The sequence below is a fragment of the Cyprinus carpio genome, chromosome A17 (assembly GCF_018340385.1).
Source record: "Cyprinus carpio isolate SPL01 chromosome A17, ASM1834038v1, whole genome shotgun sequence".
NCBI classification, from domain to species: Eukaryota; Metazoa; Chordata; class Actinopteri; order Cypriniformes; family Cyprinidae; genus Cyprinus; species Cyprinus carpio.
The window spans coordinates 5,160,475-5,182,188 of record NC_056588.1 but is presented as its reverse complement, the minus strand read 5'-3'; the positions used below and the strand labels follow the sequence as shown (position 1 = coordinate 5,182,188).

The 21,714-nt window shown below is 34.9% G+C and overlaps 2 protein-coding genes and 1 pseudogene across 4 annotated transcripts; 1 reads left to right on the top strand and 2 right to left on the bottom strand.

Annotated features, from left to right (window-relative positions):
• Positions 1-4,637: 4,637 nt before the first annotated feature.
• LOC109074791 (interleukin-17F) lies at positions 4,638-6,314 on the top strand. The gene is made up of 3 exons (XM_042773662.1): positions 4,638-4,742; positions 4,859-5,070; positions 5,303-6,314. The coding sequence occupies exons 1-3, from the start codon at positions 4,698-4,700 to the stop codon at positions 5,535-5,537; spliced, it is 492 nt and encodes a 163-aa protein (XP_042629596.1). The 5' UTR covers positions 4,638-4,697; the 3' UTR covers positions 5,538-6,314.
• On the bottom strand, positions 6,057-10,679 carry LOC109074829 (stathmin-4-like). Of its 3 annotated transcripts, XM_042773661.1 has the most exons (7): positions 10,577-10,657; positions 8,866-8,924; positions 8,641-8,736; positions 8,338-8,543; positions 7,554-7,745; positions 7,285-7,302; positions 6,057-6,602 (listed from the first exon to the last, which is right to left on the bottom strand). In XM_042773661.1, exons 2-7 carry the CDS (start codon positions 8,876-8,878, stop codon positions 6,594-6,596), a joined length of 534 nt encoding a protein of 177 aa, XP_042629595.1. In that variant the 5' UTR covers positions 8,879-8,924; positions 10,577-10,657; the 3' UTR covers positions 6,057-6,593. The 3 variants fall into 3 exon arrangements, with proteins under 3 accessions (XP_042629595.1, XP_042629594.1, XP_042629593.1); XM_042773660.1 differs by lacking the exon at positions 6,057-6,602 and having other exon boundaries at positions 6,670-7,302; positions 10,577-10,679; XM_042773659.1 differs by lacking the exon at positions 6,057-6,602 and having other exon boundaries at positions 6,670-7,302; positions 10,567-10,671.
• A 6,093-nt stretch (positions 10,680-16,772) lies between these two features.
• LOC109071251 lies at positions 16,773-21,381 on the bottom strand (annotated as a pseudogene).
• Positions 21,382-21,714: the final 333 nt, after the last annotated feature.

The window sequence follows — 21,714 nt, the reverse complement described above, 5'->3', positions numbered from 1 at the left end:
TCAAAAGGTACACTTTTGTACCTATTGGTTTCTGATATATACACTTTAAGTACTAATATGTACCTTTAAGGTACCAAAATGGACCCTTAAGGTACAAATATGTACCTCTTGAAAAGGTACCGCCTCAGTGACAGCTTTTGTACCTTTATTTCTGAGAGTATATAAAAAACTCAGAGAACATTCAGAAATAACGTTTTCATAACTTCATAGGAATCTTAGCAAAACGTTCTTTGAGCATATTTTTGTTAGCTGGGAACCAGGAGCAGGGAATTTACGCTGGTTGGAATATTTAACTATTGCATAATCAGCTCACATGCACATTGTTGAAGCTGGGCTCGTAATCTCCACAAATGAAAGTTTTTATATGGGAAAGAGCAGAATGTAATTGTATAAAGCTGTAAATTTATGGTTACGTGATTGTAAAACATTACTTTTACTCACTGTCTTTACATTATTCACATTTGATTCAGATCAGTACTGAACCAAAACAATGCCAAAAACTATTCATGAATGAATATGCCAGTATCAACAAATATTTGTAATTGTTTGAATAAGCGAAAACAATGGAAAAAACAAAACAATGCACTCTTTACAAAAAATACATGCCAAATATCAATAACAAAAGTTGATTATCTAAAGTGATTGACTCTTATTAAGCTATTTTGCCATCTCAAGAGTCTCTCGGGAAATTCCGCCATGTCGAAAGTGTCAATGCAAAATGTTAAAACATGCTTATTCGTATATACACGTTGTGGCTGGTATATACTGATGCGTGAGATCTTATCCCAGCATCAAAGTAAGAAGTGCTCTTGATAGATTGTTTTCATTGATACAGTGTCTATCTGCGGTGAGATCAGTGGCATCTGAGAGCTACAGTGCAAACCGGCCTATTTTCACCACCCACATAACCGTTCACATTCGGTTGCAAACGCAGCTCTTTTTTTGGTCAGTATTCTGACTTTGGTTTATTTTTTTATTGTTTTTTATTATGTATAATTTTATTATTTATAATGTACGTTTATTTGGAAAAGCGTGTCTTAAAGGGATACTCCACCCCAAAATGAAAATTTTGTCATTAATCACTTACCCCCATGTCGTTCCAAACTTGTAAAAGCTCCGTTCGTCTTCTGAACACAATTTAAGATATTTTTGATGAAAACCAGGAGGCCTGTGACTGTCCCATAGACTGCCAAGTAAATACCAGAGTCAAGGTCCAGAAAAGGTATGAATTTTGTCACCAGAATACTCCATCTGCCATCAGACGTGCAATCTGGGTTATATGAAGCGACGGGAACACTTTTTGTAAGTGGAGAAAACAAAAATAACAACTTTATTCAACAATTCCATTGTCAACAGTCTCATCTGTGTCTCTTCATATCACCATATGCTGCGTATGCTCTTCTGTATCATCCGTGCCACAAGGATGCGCTGTTTCTACGTGTATTTAGCTTTGATTTGAAAGAAAACAGTGCATCCTTGTGGCGCGGATGATACAGAAGAGCATACAGTGATACAGAGAGAGACAGAGAAGACTGTTGTCAAAGGAATTATTGAATAAAGTCATTATTTTTGTTTACTACGCTTACAAAAAGTGTTCCCGTCGCTTCATATAACCCAGACTGCAAGTCTGATGGCAGATGGAGTATTCTGATGACGACTTTCATACCTTTTATGGCTCTTGACACTGTTATTTACTTGGCAGTCTATGGAACAGTCACAGTCCTCCCGGTTTTCATCCAAAATGTCTTAAATTGTGTTCTGAAGACGAACGAAGCTTTAAAGGGTTTGGAACGACATGGGGGTAAGTGATTAATGTTTTGGGGTGGAGTATCCCTTTAAAAACAACTTTTAAAGAATATATATAAAAATGGTTCATTTTGGAAAAGCAGCCATTCAAAAATTATGAAACCACGTTTTGTAAAGTGACGTCTATTAATGGGCAGTTTTTTCATGCTTGCCCTGTGTTAACTCAGTGTTATGTCACCGTTATGCCTTTCTTTGATGTGGCGGCTCCCAATGCGGGAACCCTCTCTGTGTAGGTTTTTTTTCACTTGCTTTCAAATTGACTGATGACAAACCATTTACACAGCGAGCGGAAGCTACTCAGCGAATCACTGACCCCATTTTACCATTCTGCTTTTGATGAAAGGAAAATATAGCAAAGATCTTTTGTGACATATCAGTCAGCCCTGTATTGTGTAATTTCACCACAATAAAATAAATTAATAGGATTCCACTTAATGAGTGGCCAGAAGAAAAAAAATTAGCATGACTAGTGTGATGAAATAAGAATATTACCAATTGCTTGGGGGGAAAAAGCCTTAGAGCTGCTTATGCATTTTAGCTGAACTTCATCATTGCCTAATTCAAAGAAATATGAAACTTTAAGGTTCTCCCAAGTTTGGGATTAATCAGTTCGCAATGTTAAATGAAATATCCATCATAAATAATAGCAGTACCCTAACAAGTGCAATAATCCTTCCCCCATTAGATTACCATACTTACACTATTACTATTACCTCACTGTACTACCTCAGTGTAATTATTTTCTTATATTTATATTTTTGTATTTATGCCTTTGTCTCGAATGTTGCTGTTTTTTTTATAATGTCTACTTTTCTTGTTTATAAACACTGTCATACTGTTTGTTACCTGCTAATCTGAAGAGCTGCTAAACTGTATTTCGTTGTTCCCAAACAATTACAATAAAGTGCTATTCTGTTCTATAATATGCCTTCAGTAGTAAAAATCCAGAGTAGGATTTGGAAATAATCTCACAAGTGATGAAATTGAGTCATTAATTTACGTCATTTTTGCCATTTAGGAAATTTAGGTTTGAGATTTCAGTTCTTTTAAAGATTCTCCAAGTGTGTGGTCTTATGTGGGTAGCTACAAAAGCCCCTGTTCCTGGACATGAGTAACTAAAATCCTTTTCATGAGGAGATCTAAGATTTCAGGACCTTCTTTGAAACTCCAAAAAGTAGGTCAGAGGCCTGTGTCACATTTTAAACAGGTTTTGGGAACATTCAGGGTTTAATGGTCTAAAATAATGAATCATAGTATTTTTAAAAGGCATATTTCATCCAAAAATTAAAATTCTGTAATGTTGATTCAAACCTGTATGTTTTTTTTTTCTTTTGTGGAACATAGCCTATTTTTTGTTTATACAAGGAATGTCGACGGGGTCCAATATTGTTCAGATCCCAATTGTCTTCAAAATATGTTCTTTTGAAATAAAGTAAAACAGTTTTGAAACAACATATCATACAATCATATCTGGGTGAACTGTCCCTTTAAGTATTTCTAAATCATAAAACAAAGATTATATTGCTTATAGATTCACAACAAAGAAAATCCTTTATTGATCTTCACAACAAGAACACTTTTGAAATGCATGCATTTTTTTTTTATTGTATTACTGTCATTTGCATGTGCATCACCCTCAATTCTGAGTCATGCAAAATGCACCCCTTTTTCCCCCACAATCCTTAGAAATTTCAGAGTAGGAGAGGGTAAGACCGCAACTGCTCTGCCACTGACGCAATCGTAAACCAGCACCGGTGGGAAACTGTGCATCGCTAAGATGCAAGCCATCACAGACACTGGGGCGGAAGTCTCCATGTCGATATGACTTTTTGCAAACTATGTCAATCGAGGTTGCTGGCATTAACAGAAGGCAACTTTGGAGCTGACGTACAGTGGACAGAATCACAACCAGCAAGAACTTAATTCATCATACTAATATATTCCTTCTGATCTGAGTGCATATGGGACGGCTGTCAGTGAAAGTAGGTTATGTTAGGATATAATGGTTGCTATGCTAAAGTGAAATAAACACAATAATATGTGGGCACAAAATGTATTTAGACACTTCAAAAACACTAAATGTATGAACTTCTTTGCATTAGATAACAAACTATTGAACCAAATGGCATTTATGTGAAATAAAAATACTTACTAAAAATTTTACTAAAAGAAACAGTTAAAAATAAATTCAAAAAGTATTTGGACTCTTTTTGGTTGTAAAACGTTAGTGGAATGTGTTCCGACATCAATGACTTCATACATCCACTAAAAATCACTTTGGGTCCAGTTGGTTAAATTTAATAGCCAAAAAAAAAAAAAAAAAAAAAACAAGTGTGGAAGGCCGATTCACCCATGGGACAATCAATCAATCAATCAATCAATAAAAAAATGCTAATTATCATAACTCTGACTTTTTATCAGAATTTTAAGTTTACTGTACATCTGACAATTCTGACTTTTTTTTCAGAATTACAAAATATAAAATCAGAATTGTGGGATAAAAAATGATGACAGTGAAGCGACGTCTTCTGAAAATCTGCAGAAGAAACATTTATATCTTATAGAATGAAAGTAAACATTGTATACACAGTAAACACAGTATAAGTGCATCATATCGCTTAAATGCATTGTTTAAAACAAATTTGTCAGCCACATATTGCCGAAAGGAAATAGCATAGTGTGATATTTGATTGCATTGACAATACACTCAAGTGATTTTTGCTGACACACTGAATATGACAACATAAAATACCATCAATAGGGAGAATTCATCACAGGAAGTGCGAATGCACGAACAGGCCTCTCTATATAAACTGCACTTACCACTGCAGATGTAGAGCAGCAAGACTTAAGACTGACAGAAGACATCAGAAGAAAAAAAAACAGGTCAAATGAATGCAACTATGTCAACAGCGATAAACATCCAGTTCCTCATGGTGAGTAATGCTGAAATGTTCGAAGTCGGCCTGCTAACTATCTCCTAAGGATTTTAGCTGCCGAAGTCGCAATGCTAATACAATTGAATCTGAAATGACGTGTCTGTGTTTCACAGGTGGCTTGTGTGATGGGGCTTGTTTTAATATCATTTGGAGCTGAGGGAGCATCTTCAAAACATCTTCTGAAGAAAGGAAACCACAGGTCATCAGAAGAATTGGATCCATCATCATCATCATCATACCGGTTGATCTTGGATCCTGAGTTCAAATCCCCGGCCAACCCGAACCTTCCAATAAACAACGACTCCATCTCTCCATGGACCTACACGTAAGACCTTATAGACGCTTTCCTTTCTTTCTTATAGTTGCTAAACCCGAAATGGTTCTTCTATGACATCACTGCAAAACCCCCTATTTGGAACTTTTATTGTAAGAGTTATGATCATGAACCGTCATTTCTGTATCATATTCACATGCGCTTCTTTGTTGTCTTTATAATTAGAATGTGACTGTTGTAACACACAAACCTAAAACTCCACATGATTAATTTTGCTTCATAGGTTTATGCAGGATGAGAGCCTGTACCCTTCTAACATCGCAGTGGCGAAGTGTTCACTGACTGGATGTCTTATAGATGGCACCGAGGACCAGGATTACCAGTCCAAACCTATTTACACCCAAATCATGGTCTTGAGGAAAATTCGAGGAGAAAAGCACAACTATTCCTTGAGACTCGAGTACAAAACCATCGCAGTGGGATGCACCTGCGTTCGTCCATATGTACAACATGTTTAAAATGTGGGAGCTATATGTTGGATCATTAGTGTTACGGTATTACAAAATCCAGAACATAAGGCTTAAGACTTATGACTTTATAATTTATTTATGGTATCATGTACATGTTCACAAAATGTGGGATATTTATTTATTTTCATGATATTTTATGATTATATATTTGTTTTTGTTTTATTTTATTTTTTTGCCAATAGAAGAATTGGATCCATCATCGTCATACTGGCTGATATTTGAATAATGAGTTAAAACTTTCATCCGACTTGATCCATAATAATCTAATTTATTAACGTCATTATACATGTGGTTTCAAATGTGTTATTTATTTTCACTGGATTTTTTTTTTTTTAAGATTTTTATTCAAATATTTTGTAGTAACTTTTTTATTTATTGATCCAAATGTGTTTTTAAGGATATGACTGCCACAATAAACAAGAAAAAAATTACAAATATTGTTCTGATGGCCTTTTTTTTTAAACAACTCAAAATCCATAATGAGGAAGTCACAAGGACAAAACTATACCAGAAGTCCTTTAATTACCTCTGCCTCTAAAATATATCACAATTTCTGTACAGAATATAGCCAAATCAGACACCAGCTGATCATGAGGCAAGTGAACATATGTACAGCGGCAAAAGCGTAAGCAGTTTACCAAAAATAGAGCCTTAAAGACAGGACAGAAGACAAACTGACTGCATCCATATGGGCTTTAAAGTACATGAAACCGTCCAAACGTCATCCAGATACTCATAAACACAAAAAAAGTTACCACTAACATTCACTCATTTTTGGCACTATTGGCATACAAGCTCATCGCAGAGACAAACAAATCTCTGCGTTTCTCAGATTAAGGTAGTAAAGATTCCATCACAATCTTTGCTGGCCAGCCAGTTCCGTTCATCTGACAACATGGCCATCGTACCTTACAATGATATAGTGATATCATAATCTGGTTTCAGAGTCATAATCTCTTATGATCCAAGCTAAAAAGCTCAGCGTGATAGTCAGTCCTTTGGTGAATGGTCTCCCATATGATCAGCATGTGTTGTGAGAAGATCTCAAGGCACCTGGAACATAAAGTTCAGAGATATAGCAATTAATAACAGGACAAAAACCACACGGTCACACACCAAATGGCTTTTCACAAGTTTTATCAAGTGTCTCATGGCATGCAAGCATTAAAACTGTTGATTTCAGCCACATTTAATACACTATTTGTCAGGTAACTAACAAATATTCTACTAATGATTCCTCTACTACAGGAAACCAACACTAAGACACAAAAATACAAAGCCAAACTACAGTACTAAGTACACATCACCTCTTTGAATGCATAAACAATGTTACAAACAGCTAATTCACAGCAGTACAACACAAATACACATCTTGGTAGTTTTCATCTGCCTTGTCGTTCATTATCTTTATCTCATCAGTACATGCAAAGCTATTATATACTAAAGACTAAAGAGATGACACACTTTGACTAACTCTTTCGCATTTTCTAATTAATTCCCAATTCCACATCCATGATACACGGCATTTTGCGTGGCAGCAGACACAAGAATATTGTTTCTTTAGCTGCAAATATCATATGAGAGGCCTTTGAATCTTTGCCAATTCCAAAACACAGGCTTTCTTAGCGTGATTAGGACCCGCTAGGCCTTATTTTGTTGTTTTTTCTTGAAAATGCTTTTGATTCATGTCATTCTACTGCCAATCCAGTTCCATCTGTTCCTTGTTTTTCCTCACCTCCTCAGCATGCTTGTCCTGGAAAAACACAAGACAAAAAGAACTATTAAATAATAGCTCAATCTCAATTTTAAAGTGTCCTTAAAAAGTCTACCTAGTGGCACCAAATGGAATCGCAAAACTGATGCATATTTCCAAAAAAGTTACATTCAGATGATCTCACCCTAAATTTATGTCATCAGCTGAGCAGATTGCAGTTCCCTTTGGTGCCATTAGTGGTGCAGTAGTAATAAAATGGAACTGGGTTAGGATGTAAAGTTGCACCGTACCTTCTCCTGAAGACGTTCCAGCATGGCAGCGATGTGGGCCTCCCTGTTCTCTTTGTTAATCTCCATTCTTTGCTCCAGCTTTTCTTTGGCCATCTTGATGAAGTTGTTGTGTTCCTCTATGGCTTTCTGGGCCACCTCTCGTTCATGTTCTCTTTTTTCAGCCAAGTGCTTTAGAAGTTCAGCTTCCTGACACTGAGGAGAAAAAGCATAAGATTCAGTAACTCAATATGAGACTCAAATAGAAGCATATTTACTTAAACACTATATATATATATATATATCTATATATATATATATATATATATATATATATATATATATATATATATATATATAAATCATTATTAGTATTTGGAAAAAATAAATGTACAGTATATATATATATAATATATATATATATATATATATATATATATATATATATATATATATTACAAAAACACAAAAATGACTCAAATTTAAAATAAAATTCAAATGAATACTGCAATTATAAAAAAATAAAGCTAATGCAAAATATTATTACACCATAATAGCATATAAATAATACTATATTATTTACAATATAATATTTATAATTTATAATAATAATAAAAAAAACACTGAGCATATCAGCTTTTAAACATCTATCTGAAGTTGACTTGCATTTATTTAAGTTTAAATTAGCAAGCCAAACTATATCTCAGTTATAGATATGCAAGTAAAAGCAATAACAATTAGACATGTCTGATTACTGACATCAACTGACTAATTGATATTTAGAGAAAAAATCATCACTGTTTCTCACTTTTCTTCTCTCCTCAGCTGCATCCAGTTTCTTCTGGATCTCCTCCAGCGAGGGGTCACTGCGAGGTGGGAAAGTGGGGTGGAATTCCCTCTGACCGTCAAAAGATGGAGGTCTGAGGATGACCTCAAAGGCCTGGCCCGATGACCTCTTGTTTAGCTCAATCACCTCCATGTCTTTAATAATGCCCAGGTTGAGGTCCACAACATCTAAAACAGAAGATCAACAATGACTGATTTGATTGATATTTATTCATGTAGATTTTAGATCTTAGATTTGAAACCTTTAAAGGTGCCTTTAAGGTACCTTGTGTTTTCTTGGTGGGCTTTTCCCGAGGCTCTGGTAGGATGCAGGAGCAGAAGAGAGACACTAGAGGGAGCTCCTTCATCTTCTCTCTGTATGCTGCAAGAGAGAGACAGAGTTATTTTGAGGTAAGGTCATCACTGATGCCATGTGCTCACACATCATTCCTTCAGCTCCATTAAACACTCCCAAGTTCACATGTCAACAAGCAGGTGAATGTACACGTACCTGCAAGAGTCATCTTTCCTTTTTCTGAGTCCTCTGAGGCGTTTCAAACTGAGCTGATCCTGCAGGAGAGAGAAACGATGATGTAATCAGAAACCACAGTCAATCGATTCCTCTGGATATGTCTTTGTCCTCAGATAAAGGTCCCACAAGCAAAGATTATAAAATAACAAACCCAAATCAAACGTTCATACTGCAAAAATATCATTTTTATAATCAGTATGGTCTTTCTAAAAAAAAAAAAAAAAAAAACTCTTTGAAACTGAGAGGCAAAATTCCATCAGATTAATCAGTTTGCATCAAGTTTTTGTTATAAGCATAATTAAAAAAAGGATAAATAATAATAATGAAATAAAGATATATACATTATTTTAAATTAATATATATTCTCAGAAGACTTAATCCTTTACGTATTTTTAGATACTGGTTAGATATATTTATTTATTATTCTTTTTTTTTTTTTCAAAAAGACAACAACAACAAAACAAATACTGAAGTAAATGATTTGTTTGCAGTGTAAGAGAATCACACAGCTACATCTAAGCACATAATAGTATGCATACTATATAAAATCTATTTTAATCCACAAAACAAAGCAAGAAACAAATAAATTCAATGGTAATATACTTGATGGCAATTGTTTGCAAAAGAGAACATGAATCTGGTTTGCTCAGGATTTATGATCATCTCTCAGCCTACGCGCCTTCTCTGTTAGTCTCTCTCATTCATCCTGCCTCTGCCCTCGCTGTGCCCCCTCATTTCCCACACTCACGATCGCTGCACCCGCTAACACCTTTGAAACGTTTTGACACATTCAATGCATAGGTTTATTTCATAAAACATTTCAACACTTTTAGGGGTCAACTGATAGCATAAAGGGCACAAATGTTGATTCTGTAGGCCATTATAGGACAATGTGCATCATATTTCTTGTCCCACTGCATGCACACAAAGTAAAAAAATCCTCCTGTTTTATTGATGCCAGCAACACAGCTTATATAATAAATAATACATGCTTTGGAACACAACTCAACAGCACTGTTGTCTACCTTAAACAAATAAAAATTTCACATGCAATTGTGTACAGCTCTTGCAAAGCAAGTCATTTTCTCAACCTCCCACTGCCTTCTGATCGGAATAAACGCTTGTTGGTCTGAAAGCAAAGGAAGTGTCGCTCTATGAAGGGGCCATGGCCTTTTGCACACTAACATACTCAATCTCACCTCTCAGTACCACCCACAGTGCAGACTAGCACGTTCACTGCAGGACCTAGCTATTTTTCACCTTGCACGACTATACAATGTACTCTGCACTATGCAGTGCACATCTGTTCTTTAGACTAACGTAATTTCAAGCACAATATCATGTGACCACAATTTTAATTTCTAAATTGATTCTGATATGCTACTAAGACTCTTAACAGTTGCAAATCCCAATAAAATCATTCTTATATATGCATTTATGCATATATATAAGTCTAACAACCTCGACTGTATGCTCTAATTCTTGCAAGCATGCAAATCTGCAATGCAACATAATCTAAGGAATGCCAAACTAGATTTCTGCGCTATTAAAACCAGAACAAAAACAGAATTAATGGAACTTGCTATAGTGAATAAAACTTTAGTCCAACAGATCAGCAGTCTCCTTTTTTCCTGCAAAAGAATAATACAGTAAATAACAGATTATGATATATAATATTACCTTAACTCACCAACAGAGTGCTGTGATCTTCTGTCAGAGTCTTTCCCTCACGTTCAGTCCAACAGTCTGCTGCTGTTTGGATGCTCAACCTGGCAGCATCAGCACCACCTCTGCTAGATAAAGCATGACATCACCTCCAAGCGTTGTGATTGGTCGAGAGGGATGCAGGCTCCTGATGGGCTGGAATGGCTGGGAGTGCAGATAGGGGGTGGTTAACTCTTTGTTGAAAGCTGTTTTCAGAGAAAGAAAAGGCATAGATTCTGCAGCTTTATGCAGAAGAAACAGTATTTCTTCTTCATTTTTAAATATGGCAAAAAAAATTGAGTAATATAAGTATAGAATTTTTTTTTTTTTTTTTTTTTGGTTTAATATTTTTTATGGAAACCTGGCTTTGGGAGCTATCAAAATTAGCACTGAGATTACTTTAATTTGCTTTCTTACATGTCATTTTTTAGCAAATAAAGACTTGGAATCCATGCATTACTTTTTTTTTTGTTAGTTCATTTCAGTTTAGAATTATGCGCAGCATCGTGTGCTAAACCAGCTCTGTCTGGTTTTGGGAGCTGTTTGAAAATGTCATGTCTAAAAACGGAGGAGGACAGGGATTTATGTGTCATCTTCTCACTCACTCATGGCTCGAGTCTTGTTGATGACTATGACACAGCAACCTTGCCAGCATGCTCGTCTGGATTTGGGAAGACTGGGCCTGTTTGAACAGTCTGTCAATGGCCCATCTGTTGCTCTGGTCCTGTGTCAAATTAATTACTGGTGTTTTTCCAATTTGAAATACAGCTCGTAAAACCTTGCATTCCTTTTATGTAGAAAAACCTGATTTTACAACCAAAATTGTAATAAATTCACACTTTCAGTGTTTGGGATAGAGAACCTCTTGTTCACACAGTAGTTTACCATAGAGGCTCGAATATGGCCTGCATAAATGTTCAAAATGTCTTCTTTTTTTTGTTCAACAGAGAAAGAAAATCATGCAGGTTTGGAACAACATGAGAGTGAGTGAATGATGATAAAATTTTAATCTCTTTAATGATTAAAATGCAGGACTGACAGCAATATTCTGTTGCTGTATGAATGTGGCCAGTAATGTGCAGGGTACTCTTTGATGATTTCAGCATCCATATAAGGCGCTAATATGAACCTGTTTGCAGTTTTGAAGTCTCTCAGGTGAGGTGGAAATATCCCCAGCGGTCTGATATGGATGCTGAATATGACGGAACACACTGTACCTACTTTATTTCCCAGTAGCAACAAGAACACTGATGTCAGGCACTTAACCCACCAAACGAAACTAAATTACCTGCCATATATCTCCAACCAAGATGTAATGTCTTTCTTTAGTGAACAGAACAAAGGAACTCAATGCACATGGGTAAATGCAAAACAAAAGATTGCATAATTTTTTTTTTTTTTTTTTGCAGTTAATAATACAATGAAATGATATATAGGCACATCATTTGTGCATGAAGGATCACCCACCCATATAAACTGGATGTGAGCATTGAGTTGCGTATATGCTGGATGTGATCACTGAAGGGGGCCGCAGGGGGAGGGGAGACGGCAGTGCTCTAGCGATGATGTCATCCAGTTGTCTGTTAGGTGGAGAGACGTGTGCACACATACAGGGTTTTTCACATGGCAACAGAGCAAAGAATGCAGCAAATGAGGTCCTGGAGCTGATTAACAGAGACATGAAGGACAAAAAAGAATGTATACTGGGAATTGTTCACAAAAGGTGCACCAAAATCCTTTGCTGATTGATAACGAGGGACTGAAAAGACAAGGGTGGGGAACGTAGTGAAGGAAAACAATGTGCCTTCAAGGAAAGCCTGATCATCACTGGTAACCCTGCTATGATGTCATTTTCATCCAATCAGGAGCGTGCGCTGGATTCTCTAGTCAAAGTGATGCAGTTTCCAGTTGACATCTGACCTGACAGGCAGTGATGATGATGACGATGATGAAGCTAATCATGCATACAAACAAACCATACCATTTTTGATTTTTTTGCTAAGCATAAATATGTTCTTATTTAAATATCTCAATCTTATCATGATGTTAGTTGATAGGGTGAACAGGACTGTTCCTAAATTGTGCAAATTAAAATTTGCTATTATATTATATATATCCCTTGTGTTGAGTTTTAGAGATGATTTTCTCTTTCCAGAAAATGCTAGTTAATGTTAATGTTATCGCATTGGACTAAATGCAACTCAGAACTGGGTATAAGAAATGTTGATATTTTTTGTATCATATATATAAAAAATACAAAATTTGCTTAAAAATAGAGATAAATGACGCCTATGATCACTCAGTTCCAAAAAAGAAAGTTCCAAAAACAAGTTGACAAAAAATAACGAATCCAAGATTTGGTGATAATATAGCATAACAAGTGATTTACAAGCATTTTTTAACAAGCCTGTAATTTTTTACCATATCTGACTGGGAACAAATAAATAAATATATATAGGATTGCAGGAATAGGGATGCTAAGTTTATCAAACAGCACTTATTATATAAAACAAACAATACTGATAATTATTTCAAATTATTTTCTGCTATATTAAGCCTTTTCATTTTTCAATCTCATTACATACTGTACTTGATACAAAATACACAGAAGAGCACAGCTGCAGTTCAATATTCTGACGTCAGTCTAATTGCTTGTGATACTTTGTGGCAGAATGACTGATGGGCACACTTTGCTTAAGAGGAATATTATGGTGTTCTAGTTGAATTATATTAGAACATATTGCGATGAGCTCATTCTGGCACACCCCTCTTGAATAATACAGAGCAAAACAGTGAATAATTCATAGTCATGCTTTGTTTTGAGTCAAAACTGCACAAATGCTTGTCTATTTCCTAACAGTGAAGTTGTATTTTGGTCTCAAAACTGTCCACAGTGGCAAACATCAAGGTCAACATTATAATGTAAATTTGTCGCTGAACTACATTCTTAGGACAAGTGTTGTTTAATAAATATCAAGTCGATTTATGTTTGAGATTTATCTACAATTTGTTTTTGAGTCATTGGAACTTGTCCAAATGTTACGAACCATTAGGCATCACTTATAGCTGTAAAGCATTTAGTATTTAAACGAATAAGTCAAAGCTCTACGTGATCTGATTCTGTATTCTAGGTGCGAAGTGCTCTGGATAGTGTGATGTGAGAGCAGGGCATATCTGCAGGCTCTAAACTCAGGACATGACATCACTCTAATGGTCGCGTGCTGCATGACTCATTGCTTTTTACTCTGGCTGTCAGTATCTCTCTGGCCTGGCCTTACGGTCAAAACCAATCTGTATGCTGTTTACTTACAATAAACAGAGAACAAAAGATGATGACATCACATACAGTCATAAAAAAATAAAGACATGGTGTATACTGTATAGCAACTACTATTTCTTAATATGTGAAGCTGCCTGCATTTCAAACAGTAGTATGCTACTATTGTTGCCATGACTTCACGAGACACTGCATGGTTATTTCAGTAAATGGCATCCATTTTAATCTTGTAAATAAATGTGATTTTTCTGAATTTTCAATCAAGCATACTGTACCATATAGCATAGTCATGCTTTGAAACAAAAAAATACAAATTAAAATTTAATAAATAAATGCTTGTTTTTTTCCCTTGGTAGTGATCTTTTGGTCTTAATATGGTCCACAATGGCATACTTTAAAGTAATATTTCACCTAAATACAAACATATACTGAAATTTTACTCACCCTCAGATCATACAAGATGTAGATGAGTTTGTTTCCTGATCAGAACAAATTTGGAGAAATTTAATATTACATCACTTGCTCACAAATGGATCCTCTGCAGTGAATGGGTGCCGTCAGAATGGGAGTCCAAACAGCTGACAAAAACATCACAAAAATCCACATGTAACCCACACGACTCCAGTCCACCAATCTTGTCAAGTGAAAAAACTGCATTTTGATATTTCTGCACTATGAACATCACAAGTGAATTTTGTCTGTTTCCCAAACCGTGTAGTATACACTGCACCAATACAATGCTTTCGATTTGACAAATGAACCAAAACTCAGCTGCAATATCTAAAATTTATTTTTTATACTTCTTATTAAATGATGCTACCAAAGACACATTGGCACAACAATTTTAAAATGCTAATTAACATTTTTGTATCAGAGATGATAACTAGACCACTTGGGAAAAAAATGTGCAAAACATTAGGTCAAGTGACAATAATGTTCTAGTGTTGAAATCTTAATCGTTGCATATGTACAATTTCACACTCTATTTTATCAGTATTCCTTGTATACCACTCAGTATACAGCAAGCAGTAAAAATGCACACTGTGCACTATATGCATAAATAATATTGTAGTATGTCATTCCAATGTGTTTCAATATGTAATAGTATCTGATTCTGTTCTTGCCACTTTGGGAAAGCATTTGTTGGCCATAAAGTGCATGCACGGTACTGTATTTTACAGTACTACTGCCATCCAAGCAGTGCAGTGGTGTCTATGAATGAACAATGACAAAATACCTCTTTGACTTTTAACAGTTATAAAACAGAAGAACAACCTGAGACCGGTAAAAACCAGTTATGACTGACTTTTGAATCTCACCAGGCAATGTTCTTCCTACCAGACATGCAATTATAGTAGGCGTCCTAACACTTCCCGCTTCCATTCAACTCATCCTTTCCTCTTTTATGTTCAGCTAATATGTGTGTGTGTGGTAATATAAAAGGGTGTTAAAATTGAGCGCTGGTAAACTCAACCACATAGTGACTCATGCGCTGTGAAAATCCAAAGGCATCTGCCATGGTTAGGTTTGCCACACAACCTACATGCCTCAGAATGTGATGAGTCACCCACACAGGGAAAGCATGCTCGCATCTGTTCACGACTACTCTATTCTAGAAACTTACAGACTGAAGTTAGCTCTTATACAGTATATATATATATATATATATATATATATATATATATATATATATATATATATATATATATATAGCTTATATAGCTCTTATATTTATATAGCTCTTAACAATGAGAACATGACCTTTCAATTAATGCAATTCCTTTGAGAATGATGCAGAATTTTTAAGCAGTCTATAGTAACATCACCATAGTCTAAAAATCCTTATCTGTGTGCAGGTTTTCTGCAGGTTTTATGAAAGGAAATTTAACTCTTAAAGACCATTTTTAGATCAAGGGGGAAAAAAACTAACGAATAAATTGTTTGTAAGTTTGAAAATACAGCTTCCAACTGATCTCCAGTACTTTTTAATTTTACTAAAATAAACAGCTTAAGGTTAAAGGAATGCTCCACCCCAAAATGAAAATGTTGTCAATCACTTACCCCCATGTTGTTCCAAACCCATAAAAGCTTCATTCGTCTTCAGAACACAATTTAAGATATTATAAATTGTGTATACTTTCATACTTTCCTGGACCTTGACTGTGTTATTTACTTGGCAGTCTATGGGACAGTCACAAGCCTACCGGTTTTCATCCAAAATATCTTAAATTGTGCACCAAAGACGAACGAAGCTTTTACAGGTTTGGAACGACATGGAGGTAAGTGATTAATGACACTTTGGGGTGAAGTAACCCTTTAAGTCTAAATATTTAGGCTCCTAACCAAAGTAAATGTACCAAAAATACTGAGCAAGCATTTTTTGCAGTGGAAGCAGCATTTAATGCCACAACTTTATGAATTTAAGACTTTCTGCCCCTATTTTAATTTGTAGATAATAAGCCAGTCTCGAAGCAGCACTTAACTAATTCAATAGCTGAATGCAGTTTCGTCATGCAAATGATCAAATGGTCATTAATGTGAACAAAAGAACAGGAAATAAATGTTGTTTCCTCTGCATTCAAAGTCTTGCTAAGTGGTATTTCACACATGTGAAGGTCAACAAGAATCTAAATTCATGAAACCGAGGGGCTGAAGGCGTGAATCTGTACCCCACAGTCTCACTACACCCACAGTATCCATCAACAAAAACACACACTCTGCTCCATTCAATATGAACACGCTGAATGCTTCTTTAAATAAAACATTGAACATGAATAGACAAAGTAAGTTTGCAGCAAGGCAGATCTTGTGTGTGTATATATATATATTATTTCCCATCATAGAAATGTGACCTTTAAAGGTACATGGGGATAAACTGCAGATTTTGGTTTCTGTTCCAGGTTGTTAGGAAATACAAAGCATTTCTATTAACAGACAAATAGGATTATAGAACATAGATAAATATATTGTTCAAAAGAAAAACAAGGTATTTTCTGACATTTTTCAGAAGGTATTTGTTTGAATACTTGTTCAGTGGAGAACCAAGTTATTCAACTCCATGTTGACGTTTGGTTTTGAACTAATGAAGTTCTTAACCCGTGCATGATGCAAAAGACAAAATTCTGAAATCTCAGTGCAGACTAGCTGAAGACCACAACTGTAGAATACACGCAGATTTATGAAAAACTGTCCAAATGAACAACTTATGCCCTTGAAAGTGGAAAAGTCAGTGTTCTGGCATCAAACTCAAGTGGGTTGGGGAACAGTATACATAATGCTAATTTCCTGCCCTCACTTTGACTTCCTGTTGCGCACTTGCACTATTTCCCTTCTCTCCTTCAGAAAGTTTTTGAAAGCACCGACCTCTTAACTTTCTTCTATGACTGTTGGGGAAAAAGTGACATCATAAACACAAGTGTTACATGGTGATAGTGATTATGGTTCTTTAAGGGCTATTTGAAGTATCCTCGCCTGTGTGATCGATATCATCGGTATCGCTGTCTATGTCTTCCTCAGCTTTATCAGGGTTGCCGCAGGTAAAGATGAGGTCACTGGGCCCACCAAGATCTAGGGCATCTGAAGAACAAAATAATCAGCCAGTGTATACAGGGCACATGCATCATTTTTGGAGACAATGCTAATGAAGGAACACGCTAGAAGACCAGCTGATTGCAGAAAATGATAGACATCTGTTCTAAAAAAAGCAATTCAGGTTCAAAAGTTTTAGGGACAGTAAGTTTTTTTTTTATATGTGAAGAGTTCAAAGTTGTTTAATTTTTTTTTTTTTTTTTTTTTGAATGAATAGAGACGTGACCATTCTGAATGAATGTACCAGTACCAGGAACTGCAGTTTCCATGGGAACTGCTCCCATGTCCTTCCGAAGGCGTTCCAACTGCTCTTCTTGATTCTGACTCTGAGCTTCAGCCTGAGTATGAGATGAACGCATTAATAACAGTCAGACTTGACCTTTTCTCATGGAACGAAAAAGGAAAATTTTAATTTGCCTTTTAAATGAAATAAATAAATAGATAAAACCGGCAAAAAAACAAAAAAAAAAAAAAAAAAAAAAAAACAAAAACAAACAAACCTGTAGTTAAATAAGTGATGGAAGGATATTTGTGGAATGGCCAGATGATTTATGACTAGTTCATCAGCCCACATCAATGATTACTCACCAACTCTCTGTGCAGACGTTCATATTCAGGACGATACTCTCTGCAACACAGTAAAACTCATCAAATGTTTGCAGAATTTATATTTAAACATATATGTATATTGCCCTTAACAACACATACATCACTATCATTCAAATTAAAACAAAACTGCTCCTATTAGCATTATAATAAACTAAGCTAGAAGTGCTATTAAAATGTGTCTTTTGACATTACATCAAATCCAAAGTACTGGAGATCCCAATTTTCTTTTTTTAAAAAAACATAGTTAATTTAAAATTAATTCAATATTTTAAAACAGCCCATTCAAGATAAATTTTATTTTCATTTTTATTCTTTCTGAAGTGCAGCTTCTTGGTCCAAGCTGAGTGTTTTCAGTGTGCTATTTTAGTAAATTTATGCATTTAGCAGACGCTTTTATCCAAAGCAACTTACAGTGCATTCAGGCTATCAATTTTTACCTATCATTTTTTTACCTACCTATTTTTACCTATTTACTCAAATTAAACATATTTTAGTTACTTTTTTTTAGCTTTATTTCAATTAATAAAAATTATTTAAATAGATTAAAGACTATTATGCTTTTTCACATTTTCAACTTTAGTTAGTCTGTAATGTTGCTGTTTGATCATAAAAAAGATCAGTAGTCAACAATAACAACACTGGTAGACAGCCTAAAGCCACTGAGGTTCTGTAGTCGAAGTTATTTCCTTATTACACAGTGTTGGGATACGTACGTTTCATAGTCTTTAGCAGCATCTGCAACCTGTACAGACAGTTCATCAAGCCCAGAACCTGTGACTGCAGACACTCTGACAACCTACAGGACACAAAAAAGTCTGTAATGCTACAGCAAAGGCACTTGACAGAGAAAAAAACAACCTGCCACACAAGACTGATTACAACTGAGCCCAACAACACATTTCAGACGCTTATTCGTGGTGCTAGCCATGAACAAACATGTAACTCTAAGTACTAAATTTTTTTCTAAGCAATTAGATTTACATATCTAGATCATGAAGACTTAAAGCTGGGCTCTTCAGCAACTATGTATCAACCATCTAGAACATATAGCAATGCAGTTTAACTGCACCAGAGCTCTAAACTCACCCTCAGGTTGGTGTAGAACTCATCTAGGATGAGACTCATAGAGTGGGTCAGCTTACTAACGTAGGACATTTCCTGATTCAAAGCGTCCTGTAACACCTCAAAGTCCTGCATCCACTCCACCGCAAAACTGTGATCAATGATGTCAGTCTGATAAAGATACAGAAAAAACATGCTGTGCTGAATAGTTTAACATGATGAAACAAATGGCTTACACTGATTTATTCCATTTAAAACTAAAAACAAAGATGAGACTGTGTTATCCACCAAAGGCCTTATTAAAGGATATTAGAATAATATCTGCAGTTTGATCTTTTGAACAGAAACTGTATTCACATAAATTCAATAATAATATAAATAGTATACTAAATCAGCTTCCAGAAGAGATCAGATGTGCTAAAACATTAGTCACATTTAAATCTAGACTCAAAACTCATCTGTTTAGCTGTGCATTTATTGAATGAGCACTGTGTGATGTCCGAACTGATTGCACTGTATCTTACGTATTCACTGTATTTTATGTAAAATCATTTTCTATTTTAACTGTTTTAAATTAATTTTAAATAAGTCAATTTTAAAATCATTTTCAAAGTTTTAAAATTGCTTGTTTTTTAAAAAAAAATAATTTTTCTTCATGATTATTTTACTTTCTTTTATGTAAAGCACTTTGAATTACCATTGTGTATGAAATGTGCTACATAAATAAACTTACCTTGCCTTGCCTAAATATATTTAATATGTGAATAATAAATACCAATAAACATAATTTGCCTATTAAATATATTTGTTAATATTTATTTATAAATTTTTTTTATTAATATGACTAAAATAACTTTATTTATTTAATAAATATTGCATACATCTAATTTGCTTGTACAGTATGTATCATTCAATGTATATATCAGTCATCCTGCTTTGGCTGTTGACCATTAAAAATTTGCATGACAGTTTTGTTACTATTATAACCTTGTTTATGACGACTATTAAAGGTAGCTTGGTCTTGTAGAGAATATTGGAGAGAGAAAAAAAAGATATTTTGGAAAGATCTACTGAAATCATGACGTGACTTTCATGCTGCTGTTAACACTTATTTATACAGTGTGAATGTAAGAAGTGCAGAAGTACTGTGCTCTGAACTTGAAAACGACATGAAAATGTTTTGTGCAGTTTTTATTTCCAAAATAATGCATAAACAAGAAATAAAAAACAAGTCTCAGACACTGACCTGCAGGCGTAGAGCATGACAAATGTTGGACATAAAGGTGACCGGATTTACACTTTGTGATGTGTCCATCACATAAATAACCACACAGGGAAAAGAAGAATGACGCAATGCAAATCTAAGAAATCTGCAGTAAAAATAATCATGACTAAGAGTATCAGTCACATACCAGTGCTTCAGTTATGATGGTTCCAGATGCAGACCATGTGAACACCTCTATTTGCCCAGGAGTGTCAATTAAAACATATCTGCAAACAAGAATATTTCATTCATGAGACTGTAGTGATGAGCAAAATATATGGATATCACTAAATCTACTGAACACAAACTTACTAGTGGTTACTTTGCTTTTTCTCAATAAACTTCATGACCTAACAGAGGAGACACAGAAATGGTAAGTTGACGTAAAAGTGTAAAACAGTGACATCTACTGGATTTTTCAAGTGCAATACCTGATCAAATCGTGTTGAAAACAGATTGAGAGAGGTCAAGATTCCTCCATTTGGACCTAAACCATATCTGTGTGAGAGTCAACGACAGTCCACTCACATGAAATTAAATTAAACCAGTTTTCAGTCATTTGTGATTCACTGGATTTAATATATATATGTATATATATATATATATATATATATATATATATATATATATATATATATATCATAGGCTAAAAGTAATGTCTATCTAAAATAACATGAAAGCTGAGCTTAACTGCATTGCTTAAAACAAAAACAAAAGAAAGAAACTAGCTATGGAAATTTCCATGCATTTTTAAGATTTGAATGTACAGTATGTAACTTGTCCGGGACAGTAAATCATAAACTTACAATTCCCTGATATTTCAGGTTTTCCATGACAGTGCTATTTGAAGAAGCTTTAATCTGTTGTAAAGTGAAGGTTTAAATAACATTTCATGCCTGATGTCAATATGCATGATAATTATGATTCGAATCACAAGACAAAATTACACACTGAAAGGATACTGTTTCATGACTTCCTTGTAATTGACAGTGTCTCTGGTATCTGCAAGGAAAAACACAGTAAGACTTGATCTTTGACATTAATATAATCAACAAGATGCTCACCAATCATGAACATTTATCCATAATAAAAACCAAAGATGTCTTTTTGTCCAGTGTTTTAATCAGTGAAATTGCTATTATTAGACACTTACAGTAAAGTAATGTGTACTGGCATAAAATGACGAAAAAACAAAACAAAACATCCTGTCGTTGTTACTTACGACCCCTAGATGGAAGCAAATTCAATAGGATTTGTTTGATTTTATATAAGTGACTAGGACAGTTTAATATATATATAGAAATGACATCAAACATGTTGTATG

What these genes read in the sequence shown, in the direction of transcription:
- LOC109074791 (XM_042773662.1), top strand. Translation starts at nt 4,698, where the DNA reads ATGAATGCAACTATGTCAACAGCGATAAACATCCAGTTCCTCATG. An exon ending in TAAACATCCAGTTCCTCATG is followed by an intron (nt 4,743 to 4,858) that starts GTGAGTAATGCT and finishes TGTGTTTCACAG; the next exon opens with GTGGCTTGTGTGATGGGGCT. An exon ending in ATCTCTCCATGGACCTACAC is followed by an intron (nt 5,071 to 5,302) that starts GTAAGACCTTAT and finishes TTTGCTTCATAG; the next exon opens with GTTTATGCAGGATGAGAGCC.
- LOC109074829 (XM_042773660.1), bottom strand. An exon ending in GCCCACCAAGAAAACACAAG is followed by an intron (nt 8,544 to 8,640) that starts GTACCTTAAAGG and finishes CTTCTGTTTTAG; the next exon opens with ATGTTGTGGACCTCAACCTG. An exon ending in CAGCTGAGGAGAGAAGAAAA is followed by an intron (nt 7,746 to 8,337) that starts GTGAGAAACAGT and finishes TTTTCTCCTCAG; the next exon opens with TGTCAGGAAGCTGAACTTCT.